The 13,217-nt window shown below is 55.4% G+C and overlaps 3 protein-coding genes across 3 annotated transcripts in view; 1 reads left to right on the forward strand and 2 right to left on the reverse strand.

The window, feature by feature from the left end:
• Nucleotides 1-2,885: 2,885 nt before the first annotated feature.
• MONBRDRAFT_2715 (uncharacterized protein) lies at nt 2,886-3,266 on the forward strand (the record flags this gene model as incomplete). The annotated part of the gene is made up of 1 exon (XM_001744396.1): nt 2,886-3,266. A coding segment is annotated over one exon (381 nt), but the record flags the coding sequence as incomplete, so codon positions are not given.
• Nucleotides 3,267-3,834: 568 nt separating this feature from the next.
• MONBRDRAFT_16047 (uncharacterized protein) lies at nt 3,835-10,151 on the reverse strand (the record flags this gene model as incomplete). Its single annotated transcript, XM_001744576.1, has 17 exons — nt 3,835-4,206; nt 4,293-4,396; nt 4,514-4,706; nt 4,817-4,998; nt 5,093-5,186; nt 5,307-5,356; nt 5,515-5,785; nt 5,855-6,007; nt 6,161-6,392; nt 6,493-6,545; nt 6,655-7,662; nt 7,780-7,976; nt 8,107-8,223; nt 8,350-8,578; nt 8,687-8,769; nt 8,862-8,897; nt 8,987-10,151. Coding segments are annotated over 17 exons (4,539 nt in total), but the record flags the coding sequence as incomplete, so codon positions are not given.
• A 2,034-nt stretch (nt 10,152-12,185) lies between these two features.
• Nucleotides 12,186-13,217, reverse strand: part of MONBRDRAFT_24131 (uncharacterized protein) — a gene marked incomplete at both ends in the record, with an annotated part of 2,195 nt that continues 1,163 nt past the window's right edge. Inside the window, 2 exons of the mRNA XM_001744577.1 lie at nt 12,186-12,262; nt 12,366-12,504. Of these exons, the coding sequence (XP_001744629.1) occupies nt 12,186-12,262; nt 12,366-12,504 (216 nt within the window). The remainder of the gene's footprint in view (nt 12,263-12,365; nt 12,505-13,217) is intronic.

The raw sequence follows: 13,217 nt of genomic DNA on the forward strand, positions 1-13,217 counted from the left end.
ATAGAGAGAGAGAGAGAGAGAGAGAGAGAGAGAGAGAGAGAGAGAGAGAGAGAGAGAGAGAGAGAGAGAGAGAGAGAGAGAGAGAGAGAGAGAGAGAGAGAGAGAGAGAGAGAGAGAGAGAGAGAGAGAGTTGTCAGTCACTTGTTGGCGGCGCGCCGAAGCCAAGAGGTGTCGGTGGGAGGTGCGAGGCAAAGTGACACATTGATCATGGATGTGCACGGGTTGCCCGGGTCAGCCTCTCTGAGGCTGGAACGGGAGCACATTACTGCCTGCATGGGCGTGGTTCAGGACCGGTTACGCCATCACCTGGCGCAGCTCCCCAAGACAGATTGTGCGGCCGCGCTTGCGCCTTCCAGTCTCACCGAAAGCACGAGGGTGGTCGTATGCGCGCCGGCGCTCGGTGTGCTAGAAGCCATACTCGTGCTGACACTGCACAAGCTTCAGGCCGTGCTCTGTCTCATTGATAGCCGTGACCCACCTCACCGGCAAGCGGCCGTGCTGCAGGACTTCCAGCCTCATCTCGTGCTTCACCACCATACTAGGCCACCACCTGCCACAGAAACTGATAGCGTCTCAACGTCCAATGATCGTCGTGGCCGCCGCCGAGCCGCCCCTGCTGCTGCGAAGACGCAGGTAGATACAGCCTGGCAACCTGTTTGGATCGGTTACGACACCGAGCTGTTCGGTTGCCACTCCTGCACGCCCGCGGGCTTAGCTGCGCGGCTCGGGCAGCTCCTACAGCCGGGTCACGCATCACGCGCAGAAACGCAACCCGCGTCATCACCTTTGCCCAATCCTGGTGCCATCTCGCATGTCTTCTACACCTCCGGCAGCACCGGTGTGCCAAAGGGCTGCGTGGTGAGCCGCGCAGCTGTAGACAACTACATTATCGCCAAACGTCGTCGTCTTGGGACCGACGGTAAGCGCCTGTCTCACTGCCCATGGTAATGTGTTTTGTCTTGGCTTGAGGCATTCTTTATAATGCCCACAAGTTCCACCAAGGAGGGTCGACACAGCAGCAGAATGGACTAAGAGAGCAGAAGACAGAGCGTGATGCACGCACCCCCATGCTCTCATTCCGCGCCTCCCTCGCCTCGGCTCTTCTTCGTTCAATGATAGAAACATCGGTTGTGCTTTTGGCATCGGGGATTGCTTTCGACCCCGGCATGCTGGACATATTGGCAACGTGGCACGACAGCGCCCGCCTGGCCATATGGCAACCAGGCCCCTTGCTGGGCCAACTGTCTCACGTTCTGTCTGCGACGCGTGCAACACACGTCCTCACGACTCCTGTACTGTGGGCTACGCTCGACACGACCGTAGCTGCTGATCCTGCCAGCTTTCCCTGCCTACGCGTCGTTGCGCTGGGAGGGGAGGCCATGCCCAGCGCACTCATCGACATCTGGGCCCCCCGCGTCCAGCTATTTAACATCTATGGAGTCACCGAGTGCTGCGGCTACCAAACTGCTGGTCAGATGCGAGGGGGCCTGCGTCACGAAGGTCGTCGCCTGGGCGCGCCTTTGGACGGCAATCAGCTGGGGATAATTCCTGCCGGCAACGGGGATATTCTGCTCCTGGACGCCACTGCGGACGGTCGCATCGTGCTCAATGCAGAGGCCACCGAGAGTGCGTCTTCTTCCGCAGCAACACCGCCAAAAGCATCCCCAGCTCGGTCACCTTACGAGGCACCACCGCAGGGCGAACTTTGCATCAGTGGGTCGCAAGTCGGTCGTGGCTATCTTAACCGACCTGACAGTACCACCCAGGCTTATCTGACATCCCATGACGGACAAACTTGGTATCGAACCGGAGACATATTGCGTTGGCAGGCAGCGGAGCAATCCTATTGTCTCTTGGGTCGCCGTGACTTTCAGGTGAAAATCCGCGGCAACCGCGTCCAGCTGGACGAGCTTGAGCACACCGTGCAGGCCGAGCTCTCGTCCTTGGTTCAATCTTGCTTTGCTGCATACGGACAGCAGCAGCTCGTACTGTGGTTTCGGTTGCACAACCCAAGCGATGAAGGTCGGACTGACTGTGCCCGGCTGCTGATTGCCAGCCTGTTAAGGCAACGTTTGCCAACACACATGCAACCACATCGCGTCGAGCCAGTCATGGATTGGCCCCTCACGTCCAACGGCAAAGTCAGCCGCCGCCAACTGACCGAGGACATTGAAGCATTGCCACCACTACGTCTCGCCACACAAACCAACGACGGCGACCTGCTTGCCCTCCCCCTAGCCGAGTCTGAGTTTGATGCCGACAACCATGCCGATGAACTCGCTACTGAAACCAATGCTGCCATGCTGACCGCTCGCACTTGGCTTGCCGATGCGGTGCAGGAGACGCTTGGCTTAAGTCAACGGCCACCCTTGGCCCTCTCCTTCATTGAGCTTGGGGGTGACTCGCTATCGGCTTTGCGTGTTGTTCTTGCGCTGCGCCGTGTGGTGGCGGCAGCAAACACTGGCGTCAACCAGGAGAGCGCCGACTCTTCACAGCAGCATTTGTTTGGTGAGAACCTTGAAGCGCCTTTCTTTCCACAGCAATTGCTCAGTCATGCCTCATTACTGGAGTACGCCAATGATTTGGTGCCACTCATTGCCGGGGCTGAGCATCCATCTTCAACACACAAAGCACCAATTGCATCTTGCCCGGCAGCAACAAGCGAGACACGGCAGCGGCGTGTGTTACGAGCCATTTTGGCAGGGGATGTGGCTGAGGCCCTCGAACCTTGGTTTCGCATGCAGGCATCGCCAACCCCAACGTCAGATGCGCCAACCGGCATAGACAGCACCGCAGTGGTGCAACAAGCGTGTATCGTTGGCAGTTCAGCCTGCGTCACTGTTCTGCTCGAGTCAGACCCAAGCTTGATGGGTTGTCGGACGGCTAGTGGGGACACCCTGCTGCATCTTGCCGCGCGCACGCCTGCCGTCAGCCTGCTTAAGAAGCTACTAGACCGCCCGCGCGCAGCTCTGCTGTGCAATGACGATGGACAAACAGCATTGCACGTGGCAGCACGAGCAGGTGCGGGCACCAGTGTCATAGAACTGCTCGTGGCTGCCGCAAATGAGGTCTCGGGGGCTCGCGGCAATGGTGTTAACATTTCAGATCGCTGGGGCCGCACACCGCTACACTGGGCGGTCCAGAATGGGCACCTGATTAGTGTACAGGCGCTTCTGCAACATGGCGCTCAGGCTCGGGCGGAGGATGCACAGGGTGAAACGCCTTTGGCCATTGCGGAGCGCCGGGCACAATGTCGAGCTCAGCGGCCGGATGGTCTTCGGCCCTCGGTGTTTGGAGCCATTGCCACCGCGCTAGGGGGATCCGGCAAGACCCAGCGTCTGGATAAGAGCTCGTGATGCTCTGAGGAGTTCTGACATCGTAGGTTAGGCACGAGAATAATTGAACTTTAATTTGTTGGATGGGCGCTTTTGATTCACAGGTCAATTTGTTATCACGTTACGAAGGGAGATGATGCCCCTTTGTACACACGTCAAGAATCAGAAAGGAGACTGTCATACCATGAACACACATTTCACCCAAAAGAATACGCAAAACTCAAAAAAAGGTGCAAAAAACACTTCAGCGACTAGCCAAAAGCCAAGCCTCGGCCACAATATCACAACACGCTGCCCTAAAGCTTGTTGAAAAGCTCGGAATAGGAAGAGACGGCACATGACGAAAAATGATAACGATTCACATACAACACAAGCTAGCATCCTGAAAAAAAAAAGAAAAAAAAAGGTGTACGTCATTTGTCTGGACGTACGCCAGCTGAGCCTAAGTTGAAAAAGCGTCTGCGCAACAAAACACTGTGGCATTAAAATATGAAGTTGTTCAGTGAACGCCAGTCTGAAGCGTGTCCTCTTGCTGATCCTTCACCAGATCTAAGAACACTTGCTCAAGGGTCGTCTGGGACACTGAGTAGTCCTCGAGACCAAATTCGTTCTTGGCCTCCTCCAAAGTTTTGAAGACAAAAGGCCACGACTTTTCACCGAGCAGCTCGTACTTGAGCAGGCCCTGGTGCTCGTCCTTGAGACGTCGCTGAGGGAACTTTTTGCCCAGGAAGTCTTTGAACGCATCGACACGCAACGGGTCCATCTTGGTTTCCAGAGTCAAGCCCTGGCCAAAGCGGTTCTTCAGATGCTGCAGGCTGCCAATGCAACGGAAACGTCCATTGACCATGATGGCGATACGCGTGCACAATGCCTAAGAGAGAACACCAAGGCAAGATGCAGAGAAGATGAGGCATGGGGCTGGTGCGCGACAACCTGAGCACGAGGCGCGCAGCTGACCTCACACTCCTCCATGGAGTGGCTCGTGAGCACAATCGAGCGGCCACCCTTCATGGCCTCAAGCAGCGCATCCCACAAGAAGCGGCGCGCACCAGGGTCCATGCCTGTATCAAGTCAAAGCATCGCAATCCGTATGAATAAAAGGACAAGGGGAAAAAGAGTCTAGCGAGTTGTTCAGCCCCTCAGGCGGGGCATTGATACCAAAAGAATTCATGACATACCTGTCGTAGGCTCATCAAGGAGAACGAGGGGGCTCGGTCCACACAAAGCCACAGCCGTGCTCAGCTTGCGCTTGTTGCCACCAGAGTAAGTACCACAATACTTGTCCGCATACTTTTCCAGCATCAAGCCGTTGATGAGATCGGTCACGACCGAGGGAATGCGGCTCTCTGGTACACCGCGTAGACGAGCATACTACAATCGGGAACAGCCATCAGAGAAAGAGTCAATATTATTTCGGCTTGTCGCCTGGATCGAGCATGCACGCGCTTATAAGGAGGTGGATACAAGTGCCTTGTGCGTACCATGGTCAAAAGCTCGCGACCAGTCATGAGCTCAATCAGGCCATCAAACTGCGGCGTGTAGCCCATGAGGCGGCGGGCCTCGCTCATATTGCTATGAATGTCGAAGCCCTTGATGAATGCCGTGCCCTCGGAGGGAGGCACATCACCCGTCAGCATTTTGAACGTGGTTGTCTTGCCCGCGCCTGCGCGCAAGGATTCACAGCGAGCAGGGAGTAAGTAAGAGGTCGAACAAGCTGCGTCGGGACCAGCGTGGAGCGCATGTCGCCTCTTACGCACCATTGACGCCCAGCAACCCAAAGCAGTTGCCTTGCTTGACAGCCAAATTCATGTGGTTGACAGCCACCTTGCGCTCGCCCTTTCGCGAGTAGACCTGTTCCAAAGCCGTCAATGACGAGAAGGGCCGTGGCCGTCCGTGAGGGCATCCGACCACAAGTAAGCTTGAACTCTTCTGTGTATCAGAGTGACAACCCGTTCCACACGCCCAACTCACTTTGCTCATGTCTTCGATGACCAGGACGTTATCCGAGTCGTTCAGAGATACTCCCATGTGCTTGTCGTGCACGGAGCCATGGCGCTTGCCAGATGCCTGTCAGAGTGTCAAAACTGTAAGACCAGACTGACTGGACACTCAACAAAACAAAAACAAAAAGCAGCAACATCATGTCCAAACGTAAGGCGGAAATCGTTGTGTAGAATACATACAATTGATTCGACGGCACGGCGTTCGGCGGCCACGTCCTCGTCTTCAGGGTGCGAGTCCCGGGCCACCTTGCCCGTGCGCTTGCTAGTGCAAGAGAAGAGACGTGCTTCAATGGCCAGGAGCAACAGGAAATAGACGATGGCTTGTACTACCATGCACAGCGCGTAGCGGCCAATACCCGGCGTTTCCATCGACCAGTAGTTGGTTTGGCAGGTGAGCTGATAAGGCTCCGAGCCCACATTGGCACTGGCTTTGAGATTGCAGCACTGCTGAGCGGTAACTTCATCAGCGGAGATGTTGAGGTATTCCGCACACAGCGGCTTGAGAGCGTCGACCACCTCCATGTTTTGATAGTTGGTGAACATGTCTGACAAGCCCTGGCCAAAGCAGTAGTTGGGCAAAAATAGGAACGCATTTTTGAGCTGATTTGCGGTGTCGGGATCGACCGTGCCCAAGATGCTGACGGTCAACATGGCAGCCAAGCCCGAGGCCTGAGGTACGTAGACACACACAGGGCAGCCGGTCAGAGGCGGTCAAAGGGACGAACATAAGAAACACATAAGAAGCACAGCGAGCCAGTTCACGCATGCTTGCGCATCGCGCCGGATGCGCATCCGGCAAGGGCGAGGCGGAACGGGGCGTACGATATTGATAATGACCATAAAGGCATAGGCAAACGCCGCCTGGCTGAAGAGGAAGGAGAAGAGGTACATGGAGGGGATCACGGCCAGGCCATAAAGAATGAAAAGAATCAGCACATAAGCCAGACGCTCATGGGAGTACTCCTCCACGTTGAAGCAGAGGAAGAGAATCAGACAGCCAATCGTAGGCAGCATAAAGTTGACCATGTCCCACATGTACGAGCTCAGCCAATAACTATCGCCGTCCGACATTCAGAGCAAAATAAGCAACGTGCAAACCGCTAGGGGTGCGCGCGGTGGTGGATGTCGGCGGATTGGGATCGAGATGCAGGTACCTGACAACATCGACGCCGCTCACAAACTGAATATGCTTTGCCTTGTTGGATCGCTGCAGGCGGAAGCAGTACCAAAGCGGGCGCACGTGAATGAGAGGACGGACAGACCCATGCAAACGAAGCGTGCCGGTTTCAACGATCGCCTGGCATCGGCGCGCTCACCTCCGTCACAAGAAACAGGATGAAGCTGGAGGCAAGGAAAGCCATGCCAAAGACGATGGTAAAGGCAATGTAGAAGCCCATCATGCTGTCAGCCTGATCCTGAGCCAACTCGAGTGAATTGCGTGGCAAAGGCGCATTGGTGGCCCGAAGGGACAGATCGGGGTTTTGCAACGTCATGCGCAGGACGGCGTTCTGGGCCATTCCAAAGGCCTCAGCGAGAGAGTGGTAGGCAGCACCATTGAACATGACAGTCAGTTCGGCACTGTTGAAAGCAAACATATCCATGGTGTTGTAGCGGGCTAGCTCACGCGGCCGACCATCAATCGTGCCCAAGATGTAGCCACTCAGGTTGCTCCAAGTGCCTGTTAACGGAAGGGTGCTAAACCCTGTATTTTCGGTGAAAAGCGCGTTCCAAATTTTAGCCAAGGCGGTCGATTCGGCGGTAGGATCGGCAGCACTGCTGGAGCGGTCCGTGTAGTAGACGTCGACTTGGTCGTAGTGTTGATCGAGTTGCCACAGCTGGCGAGCAGGGCTGTCTGATACACCCGGGTTGGTCTTGGCCACAAGAAGAGCGATAAAGACGAATGCCATGGGTAGCAGCAACTGGGTCAGGATGGCCCACTTGTTGCGCGAGGAGTGGAGGAGGCGCTTGATGAAGAGGGCGCGGAGCTGCTGCAATTTGAGGGCCATGCCGCGGTTGAGCACGTCAAAGTTGCCCGTCGGCATGGCAATGAGAGCATCCTTGTCGTTGCCATCGTAGTCTGTGGAGGATTCATCTTGAAGCGCGGCAAGCTGGCGGCGGCGCTCCTCAATGCGCTGTTGAATATCAATCTTCTCGGAATCATCGCTCAATTCGCCGACCTTGAGAAAGACCTCTTCCATGGTAGTGATGGAGATGCCATAGCTCATGATGCCCAATTCTTTTTGCTGTGCATCGAGGTCCTCAAACATGGCCGGGAAGCTTTCGGCTGCCGAGCGGGGTAGAATAAAAGACGTGTCGGCACCAAGCTACGGAAAAAAACAAAAACAAATTTGCCACAGGTGAGCCAAGCCATGATATATTCACAATGGATGCAAGGGTCCTGGGTGCAAAAAAAAAAAAAAAACAAGGGTGGACCGCCGTACATCGCCTTCCAGCTCCACATCGGGGACGTGCTTTTTGATTGCCTTCTGAACGCGCTTGGTGTCGAAATTATCACCCTTGACCACTGTCATGTGGTAGCCACGGCCAAAGCGTGACTTGAGAAACATGGAGCTTCCGCAGCACACGACATGGCCTGCCGACATGATGGCAACGCGGTCTCCCAGCAGGTCGGCTTCATCTGCCATATTGACACACAGGCATGTGAGATTTGCGCATAAAAATGAGACTTTGAGAGCGCGCGCGGGCGCGGGTGTGTGTGTGTCTGTTGAGCCACGTGTCAAAGCGAAAGTGCCGACATGTTCACGTACCAAGAAAGTGAGTACTGAGGAGCATGGTGCGACCTTCCTTGAAGCGGGTGAGCAAATCCCAGGTGGCGCGTCGTGCCGCCGGGTCCATGCCTGAGGTAGGCTCATCCAAGATGACCACTACAATAGCGAGAGGCCAGGCGCAGACAGAGGTTGAGATCAACCAAGCACGACTGTCAACATGACATATGGACGCGCGCGCGCGTGTGTGGGCGAAGGAGATCAAACGCAACGAGTGAGACTGACCCTTTGATCCACCAATCAAGGCAATGGCACAGGAGAGCTTGCGCTTCATGCCACCAGAAAGGGTAGAGCTTTGGGCATGACGCTTGTCGGGGAGCTTGAGTGCATCGATCATCTCATCGACGTGGCCTTGAATTTCAGGCTCGGGCACACCCTTGAGCTTGCAGAAAAAGCGCAGGTGCTCCTCAACGGTCAATGTGTCGAACAGGATATCGTGTTGCGGACAAATACCCTGCGGGTGTTCAGCGCACAAGGTCTCCGATGAAATGCGACCGAGACAACTTTTCGCGGTTGAGATTTGAGCAGTGCAAGGCGGACGAGTCTCTGATAGGGGACGTACCAGCGATCCTCGAACGCCATCAATGTCTTGGCGAATGTCAAAGCCGTTGACAACGGCGCTGCCCGCTGTGGGGGGATATAAACCTTTGGTCGATTCAACACGTTTGAGAGTGAGGGCAAGCTAAGACTGGGCGGGCACAGGCGTAGCAAGAAGCCAAAAGTAGTCGTCACATTACCAGTAAGGACGCTCATCGTCGTAGTTTTGCCGGCACCTGTGGCGAGATGCGGTTGCCAGGCGGTCAGACAATGGCCCACATTTGCCTTTGATCGAGAAGTTAGGGCCCCGTGGAAGATGGCATACCGTTGTGGCCCAGGAGGGCAGTAATTTGTCCTTCAAACATGTTGAGGGTGGTGCCGTTGACGGCCACCTTGTCACCAAAGACCTTGCGCAGATTTTGGATGCGAATACCAGCATGCGCATCCAGGGGATCGTTTTCAAAGTTGCGGTCATCACGACTGACCACCTTGGCGATGTCCGAGTTGAGCAAAGGGGCTTCTTCAGCACGGTGCTGCGGAAACCAGTACTGGGACTGGACAAAGAAGTACCAAGGCTTGGGGATGCCATATTGGCCTGGGAAGACGTTCTCAATGTACCATGTGAGAACCAGGTAGATGAGGGCATCGACGATGAACATGCCCATGACGGTGGCAAAGGTGAAGGGATCATCCACGGATACGGGCTTGTGAATGTTGCTCCACTGCACACCGTCACCCTGGGCCTCAAACTGGCTAAGAAGGTTCGCACCAATGGCCATGCCCGTGGTGGAGATGGTGCACCACCCGGTCTTGGCCGCGACCGTGAGTGTCTGGTAGCGAGGGGACACGAACATGTAGGGCACGTAGGTGCCGAACCAGATGATGCCACCAGCGGCGGCACCTGTGGCGGCAGAGGTGAAGAGGGTGGAGATGAGGAAGCAGAGGGAGATGGTGGCGAGGGCAAAGAGCGTGAAGAAGACGAGCACGACGGAGGGGTCGCTGTTGGCCAGCACGTTGGAAAACTTCATGATGAAGGTGCAAAGAAAGACGGAGATGAAGAGGAAAGCAAAGGCTTGGATGAACCAGGCCGTCCAATGGATCCAGTTGCGCAGGCCCATCATTTTCATGCTCTCCTTGAGGCGGCGCTCCTTCTCATGCACGAGATTGCGGACGACGGTGACCGAGGTGAAGATAAGGGCTAGCATGAGAAAGAGCGGAAGGCCAAATTGAATGGCGTAGATGAAGCCGTCGTCAGAATACTCTGGGTATGGCATGCGCTGCAAGCGAAGGTTAAGGAGCGCTGTGCGAGCAGCGGCGGCAGCGGCGTTGTCCACGGCAGCATGTGAGGCGGCAGCGTTGGCAATGAAGTCCATCATGCCCAGGAATGAATGTTCAAAGTAGCCAGGCAGGCCACCAAGACTGAGATCATAGTCTGAGTCATCACGCGGGCCCAGTGGTGGGAAAAAAGGAAAGGTCGATTCGGTCTCCCACGTTTGGGGGTCGTTGTCATCGGCAGCCGCGTAACCGCCTGGAGTGGACTCGAAACGGAGACTATAGTCGTAGATGTTGTTTGTGATGTTGAATACGATACCCACGCGGCAGCCAAGGAGCTCCGTTGTAGTGAGGTTCGCCACCTGGTGGAAGAAAAAGGAGGTATGGCGTGAGGCTGCTGCTCGATGCTTTTGTGTTGCCGACCGTGTTCTCAATGGTTGGTTTCCTGTCTTGCCCTTTTTCAACCAGGCAGAACCGTGCGAGTTTGAGGTGGCATGACGAGGCGTACCAGGGTCTCCTCAGAAGGAAATTCAGAGGTGGTGAGGGAAAAATTGGTCATGTTGGGAAGGTTGGGTTTAAGCAATGCGATGGTCTCGTTGAGGTCCGTTGAGACGAGCCCAGCCAACTCTTTGGCGCTATCAGCATCTGAGCCCTCTTGCCAGGTGTAGGCCAACTATGGACGTTGCAGCGCGTCGTCATACAAAAGGCAATGTCAAGGGGTGGGGGGGAGCCAGAGGATACTGCTCTCTTTGGAGCACGGTCGACGGACCTGATAAGAGTCGCAGCGAGCTGCAATGAGACCCCAGGGTAGACCTGTATAGTTGGAGGTTGGGTCTGACGGTCCAAATGGTTCGTACGTGCAGCCGCCCACGCACTGTACGAGGGCACGGAGTCGGTGAATTTTGAGCACACGAGTAAGGCAAGCGTGAGCTGTTAGTGCCAAGTTGCGGTCGCGGGAGGAGCACTGGCAGCGGCAGGCGGCAGGCAACGTACGGCTTGCTTGGCGTTGTTTTTCGTGACATGACGGACAGCAGCCAGAATCAGGATGAAGAGAACGGGCAGAATGATCTCAAAGAGAGTAAAAAACTGTGAGCAAGCAACAAAAGCAAAAGTGACAGCGACGGAAGATGAGCACGTGCGTCACAACCAGGCAGAGGGGACAGGGGAGGAGTGACGCACGGGTCGGCGGCGGGCAAGAGTAAAGTTTTTCCAGAGCAGCAGGCGCAATTGCCGCCAGGTGGATTGCGGCGCCATGCCACTGGTGGGTGGGTGGGGCGGCGCAGTCGACTGTGCCAAGTCAAGGTGGAGGGGTGAGCTACAAGCGTTTTAATGCTATGATGCTCTCTCGTCTCGAGATTGCGGCTGAATGGTGACGGGGCTGCTTCAAAAAGGAAAATGACGGTCAATGCCCAGTCGTGTTGGAGCTAATCTAGTGCGTGCGTACCTTGAGTAGCCGTGAGGAGGGCTGTTGAAGAGTCCTTGTCGGTGGGATCACTACACGTCGGAGCACGCGGGGGGGGAGTATGTGCGCACAATACACACGTAAGGTCAACGTGCCACGCAGCAGACACCTCTGATCCCAAAGGCAGCTAAACAGGCTAATAGGTACCCCCGAAAAAAATGCAGGACGTGGACATATGTGTACCACCCCCTCCTGGTCCAACACCCTTCCTTCCCCTTTGCCTCTTGCCCGCTTTTACTGGCCGCCGCCGTAGATCAAACGGGGTCTGTGTGTGTGTGTGTGTGTGTGTGCAGGTTTTACCCTCTTCTCCAAAAAAATGACTCTTGTTGTTCACGTTCATGTTGATAACGTGAACAAGAAGAGAGAGAAGGCAGTGAGAAACTCGTTTCCCAGACATGATGCTATGACGTTGAGATTCGTTGTGTGTGTGTGTGTGGGTGTGTGTGTGCAGGCTTTTCCTTGTGTTGTTCCTTACGTTGTTCTCTTTATTCTTCTCGTTGTTCCCTTTGTTGTTCTCTGTGTTCTTCTCTTTGTTGTTTTTTTTTTTGGGTTCTTGTTCATATGGCATTGGATAGGGGGAGCTGGGACCATAGGGCGGCGGGGTCGGTGGGCCGAGGCGGTGTGTACATTAGCACTGATCCGGCCACACATACACACACACACACACACGCACACACACACTCATAGGGACACAACTCGGCTTTCCAACCTCTCGTGCACAACATGGTGCTGCGATCTGGACAAAAAGTACATGTGCTTGAATCCTCCTTATCCCTCTCGTCCTAGATTCCTAGAGCGTGATGATCTCGGGCAGAGGCGATAGCGGTGTATTCAGGACCGGGAACGAGCGGAACGAGCGGAAGGAACCTACACGAGCAGTCACCAACAGGAGACAGGGCAAAAGCACAGCAACGGCAGACGGGAAAGTGGTATACCGGCTGCCCTTTTGCGCACAGCCGAGCGGTGTTACGTGTGTGCCACTTGGCAGTGAGGACACATTCCGTTTTGGAGGATGTGTTGACAGACGGCTTGGACACAGGTAACTGACGCAGTGCATCCCGTTGTAGGAAGCTGTACGTATCGCTGCCGTTTGTGGTGGGTCTAGCAGGCTAGTACGTACGGTTGGACCGTCAATTATTACACAAACAGCATGCACAATAATAAACACTGAATGCCTTGACATTCACTTATGGGACAAGCTTTCTGGCCATGTTGTACAGATAAATATGGCGGTTAGAGCACAGCAGAGAGTCAAACTGCAACATGCAGATAGTGATACAGCGAGACAGGTGGCTGTCTGTCATTCATCATCTCGCATCCCATTTGTGATCCAGCAGGGATCGGGCATAATGGCAATAATTACTTCTTTTAAGGGCGGCGCTGGAAAATGTCATCCCATGCGGGACCACGGCGACGTGTTGTAGTCGGGCCCGAAGTGGACATGGCTCGAGTTGTGGCAGTTGCCTCCATCTCAGAGGTCGCACCCTCCTCAATGCTTTCACGAGTGGCGGGCTCCTCAGTGGTCACATCCTCCTCCGTAGTGTCATCGGGGCGCGCTGTACGTGGGCCGCGTGGAGTGGGACGATCGGAGGGAGGACCGCGTGGAGTGGGGCGATCGGAGGGAGGGCCGCGTGGGGTAGCAGGCACGTTAGTCGGAGGGCCACGCGGGGTAGGGCGACCAGTTGGGGGCCCTCGTGGGGTAGCAGGGCGACCGGTAGGCTGCAGCTGACGACAGACACACAAGCATCTGTCTTCCTCCGCCTCAAATGATGTGCTGGTGGAAGTGGAAGTGGAAGTGGAAGTAGAGGTAGAAGTGGAAGTG

Source organism: Monosiga brevicollis, genomic scaffold (genome assembly GCF_000002865.3).
Source record: "Monosiga brevicollis MX1 MONBRscaffold_6 genomic scaffold, whole genome shotgun sequence".
Lineage (NCBI taxonomy): Eukaryota > Choanoflagellata > Craspedida > Salpingoecidae > Monosiga > Monosiga brevicollis.